General features: G+C 36.5%; 1 protein-coding gene across 1 annotated transcript in view; it reads left to right on the top strand.

Moving 5' to 3' along the window:
• Nucleotides 1–1382: 1382 nt before the first annotated feature.
• LOC138022231 (F-actin-uncapping protein LRRC16A-like) overlaps nucleotides 1383–14206 on the top strand; it is a 46206-nt gene continuing 33382 nt past the window's right edge. Inside the window, exons 1-11 of the mRNA XM_068869284.1 lie at nucleotides 1383–1549; nucleotides 1683–1780; nucleotides 4074–4127; nucleotides 4334–4393; nucleotides 5052–5173; nucleotides 6618–6736; nucleotides 9204–9274; nucleotides 11873–11946; nucleotides 12059–12134; nucleotides 13052–13140; nucleotides 13840–13954. Of these exons, the coding sequence (XP_068725385.1) occupies nucleotides 1510–1549; nucleotides 1683–1780; nucleotides 4074–4127; nucleotides 4334–4393; nucleotides 5052–5173; nucleotides 6618–6736; nucleotides 9204–9274; nucleotides 11873–11946; nucleotides 12059–12134; nucleotides 13052–13140; nucleotides 13840–13954 (918 nt within the window). The 5' untranslated portion in view covers nucleotides 1383–1509. The remainder of the gene's footprint in view (nucleotides 1550–1682; nucleotides 1781–4073; nucleotides 4128–4333; nucleotides 4394–5051; nucleotides 5174–6617; nucleotides 6737–9203; nucleotides 9275–11872; nucleotides 11947–12058; nucleotides 12135–13051; nucleotides 13141–13839; nucleotides 13955–14206) is intronic.

Below are 14206 nucleotides of genomic sequence, written 5' to 3'. Positions count from 1 at the left end.
TTTATTCTCGCGCTAGAAATATCTTTTAGGGCTAATTACGTCTCTGTGTTGCTGTTTGTTGATCACCATCTTGGATAATTAATCATTAGTGCTTGAATGAATTCAAACAAAAGCATTGCTTGAAGAAACCCCTTTCATAGTGCATCATTTTTAAACCATGAAAAGGTCTTTTAAGTATAGTAAATCATATGAACGTGAGTGCATTTTGTGATTTATGGAAACAAGTGATGTTTTGAAAGTTGTCAAAATTTAGAAGTATTAGGTTAGTGATGATGATGTTTTGAATTTTAATTGTCTAGTGAAAAGTTCCTAATTGTGGCAGTGACAGTAAAATAATTATTATAATGCCGATTTCAAGAGTGCTAGCAATAAATTAATTCTTAAATCTCACTCTGGTTGTGTACTGTACTTTACTTTACTTAACTTTATTTATTGTAAGGAAAATCCCGAGCGCCTCGCAGGGTAGAGAACCAACAATGTAAGCTTAACCCATATGTGTTGTTCAGTGGTGGAACCCAAACCAAGGGCATATAGGTATACGTGCCAAGTGTCACGCCTAAGGTGTGATTGTCCCTGCGGATGTCTTCGATGCCACGCCTACTCACGCCAGGTAGAAACGTTAGAGCCAGTACAGCATTGACTTACACATTTTGAAAAATATATTAAGTTATTTAAAGAAACTGAAACCAATGAGAGAAAATAAAAATCCATGTGAATGGTCGACTTTCTCCGAGTTCTCTTATTTTTAGTAGGGAAAGTCACTGGAGACAAGGTAGGTTGGGAACGAGAAGGTCAAAGTGACGGGACTAGTTCCGGTTCCGGTAGTGGTACCAAATTTGGTTGTGGTTCCATGCAACCACAAACTATGAATTATCTAATAAATATTCAAAGCATCGATCGATGTACTGGCTAGACAGAAGTCTTCCGAACATCTTCGGAAGTCTTCGGACATGTTCAGATATTATCAGTGCCCTTCGAAAAATCCTGGCACTCCCAGGAGAAAAATGTCACGCCTATAACCCGGAAATTAAAAGAAGTTGGCAGGTATATATAGGTATCAGGCTAAAATTATTTGTTCTTGCTACCCTGCTCACTCATCTTTCTGAAAGCCTTTAGATTTGCTACAGTTGTATAGAACAGGTGATTTTTTGAGATTCCTCATTTACTTTTTCTTCTTTTCGTTGCATTATCTATCTCCAAACCCCTTACCCCCCAGGACGGGCTGATACTCAGGCTATTCCGCTCGTCGTTTCTATTCCCCTCTCCCCTACCCCACCCAAAGAAATAGCTATTTTGACCGGAAGTACGTCTGCGTTCGCGGGCAAGTGAAAGCTTTCCCCACTCTACCCATGACAAGTCAGTCGATCCACGCCTAATATGGTAATGTTGCTCACATTTAAGGCATGATAGAGTGTGTGACACAGTTATCTTGAATCGATGTGGTCGCTTTTACTGTACCATAATTAGCCTTTCTCCCGCTAGTAAACATTATATTTCTTGGGAGAAGCCATGGCGGACGATTCTACGGAGTTAGAGTCTGGGTTGTTGGGTAATAGCAGTGTTTATCCTCTTTTGATCGACACCATCGATCCTTACTTCCGTCTGGAATTTTCCCAGTGACTATATCGAAGCTCAGGTTTCTGAAATTTTTTACATTCGTATTTATGCCATCATGTCTGCAGAAAACGTGCAGTTGGCTATTAGACGAAACATAGAGTTAGCTTTCATCAAGAAAGCGAAAATAGAGTTCAAGGGCGATCGTTCAGAATCAAGAATTTTGGTGAGTACAATAGCCTTAATTTTGCGTATTTTGACATTTTAATGAATGTGAATATTTCTGTAAAGAAAGAAACTATGAGTTTCCAAATCACTCATGTGGGAGTTTCGGGGGCCTATTTTTCATAGCCCTGTCTGCGTTTATCGTGTCCACTTGTAAGAAACTTACCTTTCCGTGCTCTCTATCAATTGCAATTGTTTCTTCAAGCAAAACAAGGCGTGCGTAACTTGATGAAACGGTCGATTGTACTTATACATCATGCACACAATCGACAAAGAACATGCAACTACTGTAATGGAATCAAGTTTTTAACAGAGTCTTCTCGGTTAACCTTTCCAGCGATGGCTGGGACTGTTTGCGTTTAGGATTATCGTGTTTAATTGTTATCCTTATTGTGGAGAAATCGTAAACCAGCCTATAGGATCCAGCAATATAATTAACTCGTCGGGTCTTTTGTAGCTTCACAATGGGTGTGTGTGGATTTTATAGACTGGGATGTCCATTGTCACTGTTATGGAAAATGAAAGCTACATGTATTAAGATTGTGCTTGTATGTTCAAAGATTGAAGGCATTTTCACGTTCTTATAAATACAGTAGGCATTAATTTAGTACTTAATTGTTCGGTGATCACATGTTTATTTTAAGGGTCAATCATCATTTCAAAACAACTGAACAGTAAATTATATTGTCAAAAAGTGCAATACGATGTCGTTTCTGTTTGGTTTCAAGATTTTGTAATCTGGTGCTGTGTCCAGAAAAAATAATATCCTGTTTAAAATTAAGCTTTCAAAATTAGAATAATAGTTAAGCTTATTGTCAGTTGTTATTATTATTGTTTCATTTGGATGATATAAACTATTTTGTAAGCTTGTGATTCACCATATACCCTAATGTGCTTTTTAGTATAATTATATACTTAGGTGGTTATTGAAAATCCTCTGCACTGTTTGCTTGCACTTGGTTTTTCAAAATGGTCACAAGCCGTTTTGTCAAGGTGACAGACAAAGAAATTAATTGTTTTAAAGAAAATGACCAAAAACAAGCATGCAGTCTTGAAATTTCTGGACCCGGTCTGGTACATGTATATGTTGTCATTTACAGGAGAACGGTACTAACTCAGACCGGTCTCGCAACCGAGACAAAGTCAGAGTGGTCTGAGTTCATTGTCAGGCCAGTCTCATGTAAATGCATAAAAAGAAATGAATGGAGGCCGATAGGAATTCATGTACATGTAAATACCCCTTAGTCACTTTCAGACTTCTCTGTGTTGTTAGGATGGCCAGACCTGATCCATTTGAACAACACCAGATGTCATGCTACGCATTGTTTTCAACCATTTCAACCATGTTTGGTGATGGTTGAAAAAGTTGATCTACCAAATTAACCCATTGACTCCCAAGGGTTCCCCATTGATGAGTAAAATATTCTGGCGTTAATTAGACAGAGTAAAATACTCAGTCTGGCTGGTTTACTGTAGACCGGTTTGGACGTCAAAGGGTTAAACTAACCAAAAATGGGTTTCTCCCAATAGAGCACAAAGCAATCCATCCAACTATAAATGGTTGATCCCAATGGAACACGACTGGCTCTGACTGCAAATATATCTTTCATGTTACAGTACATACCTGTTTAAAAAACTCTGACACTAATCATGACCTGCAATAGGTTGCAAAATGAATGAAGACACTCTACATTCTTTGGGCATCATTAATTTACCCATTATCTCACACACTGCAGTCCCTCTCCCCCTTCCCCCTATCAATGTTGCTAGCAATGCAGTTATAATGCTGAAATCTTGAATAGTCAACATTGAAAGGAGGAGAGGGAAGGGGGAAGTGGAAAAGGTTGGAATTCTAGATCTGGCGGGTATAGAAAGCTAGAAAAGCGTGCTTTTTAAACAAGTGTCTCTGAACAATTTTGCAACCTGTTGTGTCACCAATAGGCCATTTTACAGTTTTTTGCTCAGCGACCTAGCCTATGAATGGCTGCGAGGCTGCCGGTGACCTTGCATTGATACAGCCCCCACTGCTTTTATCATGTAAATTGTGTTGTTGTAATTCTAATTAGTCCATATTAACATTACAAAAGCACGGAGGTTTGTATCAAAACAGGGTCACCGGCAGCCTCGCTTCCATTCTTAGGCCAGGTAACTTAGGTACAACTGTAAAATGGTCTATTCTTTACTCACAAACATATATATGGAAAAATAAATAATGAAAAGTTGGTACCAGTATCCTTTAAAAATTCCACTACTTGAAACAAAAATGCAGGCTTAAATTTGTGCTTAAATTTCAGGCCCTTTCTGCACACAGACTTTATGTTCTTACCTGTTTAAAGAATGGATGCAAGGTAGAAAGTTAGATAATGATTTTACAGTAACGCCTGATTGCTGCTTGTACACTGTTGGAAAGTATTATGCATGTGTATATGTGGGAACATTGTAGGCTTACATTTATGTTTTGTTAATGGAAGTAATTGGCTTGCAAATGTAAACTGAACTTAACCTGTTGCCTTCCCTTTAATTAGTTTAAAATAATTCTTTTGTGTGACTTTAGGTGGATTTCAGTATGCATATTTTAGAAATACAGAGAATAGAGAGCAGCAAGCCACTTATGGTAAGCCAGCTAACACAATTCAGGAATTATATTTTCTTCAAGAACTTTTCCTGTCTTTGTTTTCTACCTGGATTATCTGGACATGTTTAAATTTAGTTTAATTTAGTTTAAATTCTGATAATCAGGAGTGTGCTCTGAGTTCAAAAGGGTGTTATCTATGAGTGTGTATTTTATTTGGAATTTGTGAACCCTAAAGTACATTTTACTTTGCTTTTCTAAAATTCAAACATTTGGAATCCAAATTTAAGTGCAGTGTATCCACAGTTGTTGGCTGAGGGCAATTATATATTGCTACAACAAGTTGCAAAATTGTGGAGACACTTTCATTAAAAAACACCTTTTCTAGCTTACAATACCCACCGTATCTAGAATTTAAACCTTAAACCCACTTCCCTTCCCCTCTCCCCCTTTCAATGTTGACTGTTTAAGTTTGCAGCAATTTGTTTGCCTTGCTAGCGACACTGACAAGGGGTTGGGAGGAGGGGGGAGGGGGGCTGCGGTGTGAGAGGTAATAGGTAAATTTATAACGTCCCGAAAAGGTGAAGTGTCTCCACTATTTTTGCAACTTGTTGTAGCAGTTCTCTTTTTTAATACGCTCTACATGTAGACTATATAGTACCTAACAGCAAAACCTTGTCTTCTTATCTTCTTTTGATAGATAACACTGTCATGTGGGGACAAGTCACACTATTTTCGACTACCTCAACCAAAAGACATCACTGAGATTATTGCTCACATTTTGGCATCACTTAAATCTAACTTTCCTTCTGGGAGCCCAGAGTAAGTGCAACAAGTCAATAATAATTATTATTTATGTCCTTTTTACACATTCAGACATCTTTGAATAGCTTTATGTAGTGCATACCGTGTAGGCAGAGGTCATTTTAAAATTGACTTTGTAAGAGAAATGTACACCAAATGAATGCTTTTCCATTGAACAAGCAAAATAAACATGTGGTAAACAGATAATAAACTGTCAAATAGATTTTTAAATGGTCTCTCAATAACTGTTTAGCAATTTCAAATGACTTCAAGCAAAGTATCAATTGAAAACAGTTGTGTCAGTGAGTTAAACCTGTAAGTCTCGTTCTCAAGTGCGGAAGGGTTAACACATTGGTCAGTACATACATTTAATAAATAAATTAGCTACTATTATATGTTTTAGCAAAAATGCTCAAAATTTAAACACTTCCAAAATCTGTTTATACAAAACTGCAATAATATTATTTTTTTGGTTTTACTTGATCTTAAACAATTTGATAATTAGCTGTCTGTCAGACTGTATTTTGACTGATTAATGGTTTTCTTGACTTGGATGTTTAACATTTAATCAGCCATTCATTTGTATGTCTTTCCCAACCGATTCACTTGCACCCGTAGGCCTGAACTGGCCCCCATTGCAAGAAATTCGTCTGGCTTAATTTATATGTGGACTGTACGGTTTATAGCTATTAGAATCTATGAATGGAACCATGAGGAGGGCAAGGGTGAAAGGGGAAATAGTTTTTGATTGGACCTACATGTACAGCCTGTAGATGTTAATTGTTAAGCATAATTATGGTAAAAATTATTGAATTAAAATAATTAATTATAGTGCAAAGGACTACACCAGTATTGTTAGGAATTGGGCCATGTTTACCGCCTGGTGAAATTTCCATTACACCGGTGGCTCAGTTGGTTGAGCACGGGCTGTCACACGGGAGGTCGTGAGTTCAACTCCGGCCGGACTAACACTCAGGGTCTTTAAATAACTGAGGAGAAAGTGCTGCCTTTGTAATTACATCTGCAAATGGTTAGACGTCTCTCTAGTCTTCTCGGATAAGGACGATAAGCCGGAGGTCCTGTCTCACAACCCTTCAATGTTCATAATCCTGTGGGACGGAAAAGAACCCGCACACTTGTCGCAAAGAGTAGGGCATGTAGTTCCCGGTGTTGTGGTCTGTCTTCTGTGCAGGGCAGTGCCCTGCTTTTTATGATCAATAGACGCCGCGTGTATATATATAACTTGATAGGTTTATTCTCCATTAAATACTGTCTGATGAGAAACGAAACTCGGAGTAACAGAGAATTTTGTCTCTTCGTTATATCTTCTTAAATATAAATAAATAAATAAATAAATTTGTTCAATGAAGATATCGAGTTTCAAAAGTCCTGAAACCCTGCATTTCCTTTTGTTTCTTCCTACAAACATTTTATTTATTAATATGTAATTCTATTTTAATAGTCGTCTTCTGAGAGTGATATATGGGCCACCAGAGGAAAGCAATGAAAGGCAAGAGCAGGTGTCAACGCTTGTTAACAACCTGCGGAATGTGGAAGGAGATGTTGAAACAGGGCCTTGTGGTGAGCACTGCATTTTCTTCAAATTTCATGGCTCCAGACTTGTATTTACAACCTTTGTAGAGAGGACTTTGGGAAATGGAAAACTACCAGTTTCTGCTGTTTGCGAGCACTAAGAGCCAACAAACACAAACACAGACTAGCTGAATGTAGCCAGCTGGGTACATCCACTTTTGTTATAGTTAAATTAATTTATCCCCTGGTTTAATTTTTTAAACCAGTTCAAAATTTTTGAACCTTTTTTTTCATTAAACTACTTTATTAATTTTATTTTATTACACCACCCATTTCAACAAAGTTGGACATCTTTCTGTAATTAAGTAGAACTCTTGCTTTATAGAGTATAATTATATGTATAAAATTTATTATATATGTATAAAGTTATTATGGTGGATTGTTGTCTCTGGTGCTACCAAAGACCAACATATTTTAGTGGTTAGGGTCAAATGCTCAGCTTAATGATTAATTTTGGGTCAAGCACTTATTTTGAATGGTTTATAGCTTTAATCATGCAAGGTTAGGGAGACTGCCTGCCTTTAGGAATTAGGGTCAAGCTTTCAATTTCACTGTCTTATTTGAAACAGTTAGTATTCCAGGAGGTGTATGGCAACTGCAGACTGTCACCCAAATTAATAGCATAAACAGTGAGTTATAGGATAATTAGTCTGCAAGTGTCAGACACTGCATTGTTGGTGCATGTAAGGGATTTAAGCACACATTGTGGTGACTGCAGTAATCACCTAAATTTGAAGTGCATGTTTAGTCTAAAACAACGTTGTCTTGGTCATTGGGTTAGGAAGAATCTTGGTTCATGGTTATTGGAAGTAAAGCATATTCTTTCACATGTAGGATAAAGGGGTTAGATCATAAAGAGGCTGTGGTGCTGTGTTGGTGGGAAAGTTAAATAAAAATAGGGTTTATCAAATGACTTGATATATGGCAAATTGACCACTGTAAGGAAATTTGAAAGCCGACATTTTGAGCATAATTAAGCCTGGCCCACCTTCCTCAGAGCTAAACCCTTTTCTTTCTTTCACATACATTTGAAGTAGGACTACTTTTTGTAATGAAAAATTAATAGTGATATTCTTTAATGATTCCTTTGGCAATGTAACTTGTTTAGTACAAGATTCATAAATATTAATTTTGTCTCTCAGATTTGTATAAATTAATAAGAGCAGAGAAATAGGTGATAAGATTTCATTTTCCAAACCTGGTCACTACTTGAGCAGAATGATTTTTTGATGTCAGTTATTTTTCCTAAAAGCAAGAGTGCTGTTGGGGTACATGTACGTACAATATGGTGAGCTTTTACCATTCAAAGAGAGGAATGTTGGAGCTGCCATTGATTGGTGGGCATTTTCTAGGCATGAAATAAGCATATTTTAACGAGTGTGTTAATAACTTTCAGGCTGATTTCTGTACAATTTCTTGAAGCCACTAATTTTTGATATTACGAATTTTGTGTCCTCTATGAGAAATTCGACTGTGTGACTTTATATATAGTTGGGACAAGATTTGAAACAGTTCCTGTTTTGAAACTGCTTTCTTGTTGTTTCCTGTGAAGATCAAGTTTGAATTTGCTGTAAGCCCATTGCTTTTAAGTTATCATCTGATGTTCACATTTTGTTACTTGTTTCGGCTCAAATAGATCCTCGTTTCCTTAAAGGCTGAGTTGCTTCTGTGTTTTTTCTTTCAAGAAATGTTTGACCTCGTTGTAAAAATCATCTTCTAAATAACAATTTGTTTGTGAGTCTTTTCCAATTCCTCTATTTCTCGGTAGAAATCTATTTCATTTACGCTTAGCCTATTGCATTTGCATGACTCCGCCATTTTATCACTGTTATAGATTTATCACATGTGGCTCTGGTTTCCCAATGAGAATAAATCAAAGTTTGGACCAAGGGTAGCCTGGGATGAATAATAAAATATTTAATTGTTAATCATTATGGAGAATTTGCATGAGTTGCTTGTGTGGTCAAGTGGATAAGAGAGTGGGGATTCTTATGTTTGCTGTCTCTGACCTTTCCTGTAATTCAGGTTTATACCTGCTATTGGATACATTAAACGATTGATTGATTGATTGATAAACTAGTTGTTGTTGAATTTTCTGTTCTGTTGTGATTGTGTTTATTGGCCCTGAAAAGCCCCAAGGGGAGTGGTCTGAAATTAAGTATGTATTGTGTTGTATTGTATTGTATTACTGACCCCAAGCAATCATGCATGTTTGACTGTTACATGTAAGAGCACAAATTAGTAATTAGGAAATGGATCGAAAGCATCTCCGCACTAATCTGCCGCACTGATTGTGGCTCATTTACCTATTCCAAGTAATATAGTGGCTGACAGCTGTGAATTTAAACAAAAAAAAATTAATGATATGATAAATTGATTGATAAAACAATGTTCAACTGCCAGCCCATAACCAGACGAAAACTGATTTTCACAATATTTTTTTCCCTATAACCAGGTGGATTTTCAAAAGTTTACGTTTCCATGTGTGATTTTTATGGACAAGCACATTTAGAAGAAGTTGCATGGGTATGTGACTGTGCACTTGACATACGTTGTGAATTACAAATCAACTTAATATGCCCTTAAATCTTGAAGCATGATTTTACATAATACACAAACAAAACAAGAAACCTAAGGAAAGACTGAAGGTTTTAGGAACTTAATGAAAAATAATTATGTCCTCCCAAAAAGGGCAATAAATATTAAGGCTATGGTCGAGTGTTTCATCAAAATAAATGTACCGTTTCATTATAGTTTTATCAGCATAAACCAAATTTTATCCAAAATCTTGATGTATTTGGCTTATATTTGCTGGTTTCATACTGTGATGTGTCATCGACCAGAATGCACTGTGCAGTAACCAGAATGCATTGCTCTATGGAGATTACCCACGTGCACTGTAGCCTTGATTTAAGCAGGAGTTATGAACCACTAACAGTGACAAATGGTGACTGCAGTGACAAACCTCTTACTTATAGCTAACATTACTGTGTCTAGCTGTCACACAAAAAAGGTTACGGCATTAAAAATTTTTCCTGCATAACTTGTTTTATCTGTTTTAATTAGCCTCATACAATGATTTTTTCAAGTTCTTAACATATTCTTTTGCCATATCGTACCAAGAATGTAATCTTGTTATATTAATGATATATTAATTTTAGTGCATTTTGTATACAGTAGTTTGCTTGTTTCATGTGTATTTAATTAAAGCACCCGTTGACCAAGTATTGACACGATAGTATCGGCCGAGTAACGCAATATATATGTTGACTGTAATACTAGGCCGGTACTATCGGTCCGTAGTGGTTGGTCGACATACATTAATTGTATCGGCCAATAATTATATTGAGTGATATGTCGACTGCTACTAAATTTGGCCACCATATAGACTGACAGTTAATCGATATATTGACTGAGTATCAGTTTGATAGTATCAGTCGATATGTTGATCAATAAGTTATCAATGTTCCACTGATACTCTACCGACACTGAGCCGCTTCTCTACCATCGCTCTACGTTACTGAGTTATATAATTTGGGGTAATGGCATGTGCACCTAACCCCAAACACACACACAAAAAAAAGAAAAACGAAGTCACAAAACAAATCATCCCTGCTCCCCAAAAAAGCCAAGTATTATGTAGCCAAAACGCGCGGCCAGGGCCGGTCTGGGTCCTTTTTTTTTTCTTTAATTTCTTATAGGAACAAAGCTTCTCAGTAGGGGATCTACTCGTACAGTAGTAAAAGCAAATGGCCCGAGAAGAGGTTCACAAGCTACAGCTGCATACACACAATTCCATACCATCTCAGTCATTTCTTGCAACATACAACTAACAAGGGCATCATGTGTTACATTTCTGTACCTTTCGGCAACATTCCGTTTAATCCTCGGCTGGTAATTACTGGTTGTTAAAAATCTCTAGCATGCAAATACATGTAGTACACAATTAAAGCAACGTCAATGAGCAAAAATCTTGTGAGCTAAAAACCACTCACCCCACACCCCCCAATTAACTTTGTTATGCTCTATCCCAAAATATCCGCCGTATTTGTCTGCACGGATTATACACTTGAGTGTTTCCACTATGCAACGCAAAAGGAAGGAATGGGCTATAAGAATTACAGCTTGTATAGAATTGATTGATGGAGGTTGCCCATTTTATAACAAATTTGACAGGAGATTTTATAGATTCAGTTGATCAAGCGGCTGGGCACACGACACTCTGATTTTTAGTCCTGTGTATACATGTCATTAACCAACTGGAAGAATGTCGGCCCCAGCTCTTGACAGTACTAACCGAAGGCAGCGACTGAGGGCTGGTTCCGAGCAAGCTTGTTTATAAGTCGTGACTGGAAAAAGATTTTTCAGCATAGGGAAAGAGCGAGATTCCTACTGAGCACTCACTGTGTGTGTCGGGAAGGAATCCTTTAACATTGTTTTACAAACAAATAGCAGCTATTTATATAAGAAGGATTTTCATGATACATGTACACGTACAAGCGTCAGTCAAAAAGCTTTTAGATTAGTCACGGGCACATGGATCATTCGGGACAATATACCCAGTCCAATGCTATTGGATATTGGTGGGGCAATGGAGTTATCAGTTTGCTGATGCCCTCTGACTGCCGTAGTCGTGTAATTAACACTAGACTAGCTAGTAGTTGCTTTATTTTGACTTTCCTGTTTTCCCTTTATGAACGTAAACAATGAATGTTGTCAGGATCGTTCCGGTGTCCCTTGCCTAGAGGTTAACTTACAAAAAATGTGAGAGTCCCCAGTGTTTTAAAAGCACCCATTTCGTCATTTGGTAATTTGTTCAACAGAGAATAAATAATTAATAATACTTGTGTCTTAACTGTTACAAAATTAATCTTAACTTTCTTTATTTTGATATGTCAGCAGTATTTATCAGTGTTGGCTGTTCAACATGTCGGTCAATAATCGGTCGACGGGTGCTTATGCCTATGGTACACATGATCGGTTTGCTTTTGCACAGGCAGACAGGAGAGGTGTAAAAAAATACTTGTCTTGTTTTTGAAAAGTATGCAAAGTGTTGGGGTTATTAGTGAAGTTCAACTTAAAATATCATACTTCATTTTTCCTTTATTGTTACTTTATATCTAGGATATTGACACAATCTATTTATCACTCAATACAAAAGAGCTGAACATTCAGGACTTCGATCATTTGGACCAAAAGTAAGTTACAGTCAATGCCAGCAATAGCGGCATTAATTTCTTTCATCTTGCATTCATTTGGATTAATAACAGACACTTAATTTGCATTGTGTACTGAATGTTTCAATTTCAGGGATTTGGTTCCAATTATATCAACACTTGAGTACAATGACTGGTTTACTAAAATTACTTGTGATTCGTTCAAACTGGTATGTGGTATATATTCTTTTTTCAAACATTTGATAATATGATTAAGTATTGATTTTATGCAATTCATGAAATTTATTATAATACTAAAGTGGAAATCTCATACTCTATTAATGCTCCAAACAATTTATTTTTTTAAATATAATGAAAACTCTGGTTAGATTTGCACATGTGCATGTGTCTAGCACTGCCAAGAATAAATTAAAACTTAAACTAATAAAAGCACTTATTATACATGTATGATTAAACACACTTTCATTTAAGTATTTCTAATTATTAAGCATTTATTTATTTACTAAATTGTTTGCTGAATTATTATTTTTATCCAATACATGTATTTTGTTGTAAAATGAGACAAAGTAAGTCAGTCAAAACACAGCAAATTTTGTCAATTATTTAATCTCCATAAAATCTGCCGCCATTGCTTAATTACCGGTAAATAGAATTTCATAGTGATGACTTTGAATCTTAGCATTAGACCTTCATCGTTAGTGCTATATATGCCACGTTGTTTTAAAGGAAATCTTTAGTTAAAGGGTGTACTAGCTCACGAGTGTAGAACTCGAAAAGGGTAATGTGGAATCCCTTTACTGATAAAATTATTGTTACACCACAAAACAAGATGATTCTGAGCAAGAAGGACCTTTAACCAGGGCATTAGCCATAAACTTGAAATACATTGGGCCGATTTTTTTCAAGATTGCCCAAATGCAGTCTGTTTCAGTCTTCTCCATTTGCTGTATTTCTTTTATGTTGTTCAACAGTTTTATTAGTCCATGCAGTTATTGCAATGTTTCATTCTACTTTTTGGACATTTTGGGTGTCGTGAAATTACATCATTTTGCATGACAGTACGTAGCCCCTTTATTCCATATCCTGTTATAATCTACATGTGTGTGCTGTCTTATATGTTATTTAGGGATCGGAAGTCTGTGATGCAATCATTAGAGTGGTTAAAAAGTCATCAACCTTAGAGGAACTAGTACTTGACAATGTCAGTTTTGGCAGGTAAAATTTAATACCAAATTTTGATAATGTACTAGTACCTGAATTTCTTTACAATCATGATTATGTGAATGACAGGGAAACTACATGTAAGAAATGGCATCATGCAGTAAATTTGAGAGCATGCACTATGGTTTTGTACAGGATGGTACTTTGTAAACTCTTAGACACTGAAACATCAAGCCAGTAGACACTTGGAGTGAAATTTGAAGCGCTGACTTTCAATTTCATACATGAAGATCACCTTCTTCTTCTTCTTCTTCTTCTCCATCTTCTTCTTCTTCTTCTTCTTCCTCCTCCTCCTCCTCCTCCTCCTCCTCCTCCTCCTCCTCTTCTTCTTCTTCTTCTTCTTCTTCTTCTTCTTCTTCTTCTTCTTCAACACTCTTCTTGATACATGTATATTATGTACTGTAGATGCTGTACATGTACATTATTACCCAACACTTACATGTAATTGCAGTAACTGGAGTTGTTGAGTCAGAACAGCAATTTGCCACTTTTAACAGAAAGGAACCTGTAACAGCACAGAAAAGTGATTACCGGTACATGTTTGAAAGTTCAAAGCCAAAGGTTTATTTGTTGTATAGGTCTGAAGTGGTGCAAGAATAGTCCAATATCCTTTAGTTCAGGTTTCTCCAAAATGTTATGTTTTCCGTAATTTTTGCTTCCAATATCCACCTTGAAACATTGACCTCCTTGCAGAGATTACTGCCAGAAACTTGCCTTGGCTCTGACATCGAACCCTAAGACATCATTGCATACTCTGAGTTTGAATGGGAATTCCATAGAGGACAGAGGTACAGTACAGTATAGCGATGTTTCTCGTAACATCACCCTTTCTTATATATGCCAACCAGAACCTAATTGGCTGTTGAAATAATGACTTCTTTAGTTCCATGGTTGACAAAATTAATTAATTTTGAATATAAAAAGTGTCAGTGTTTGCAAACAAGAAATATCGCTATATGAATGGAATTTTATTGCATTGAATTTACTCTAGGCCATTACATTGACACTAACTGTCAATACATATTACTTGTTTTAACAACTGCATTGCTTAGAGGAGGCT

Source organism: Montipora capricornis, chromosome 10 (assembly GCF_036669925.1).
Source record: "Montipora capricornis isolate CH-2021 chromosome 10, ASM3666992v2, whole genome shotgun sequence".
Lineage (NCBI taxonomy): Eukaryota > Metazoa > Cnidaria > Anthozoa > Scleractinia > Acroporidae > Montipora > Montipora capricornis.
This window is presented reverse-complemented; position numbering and strand designations above follow the sequence as displayed.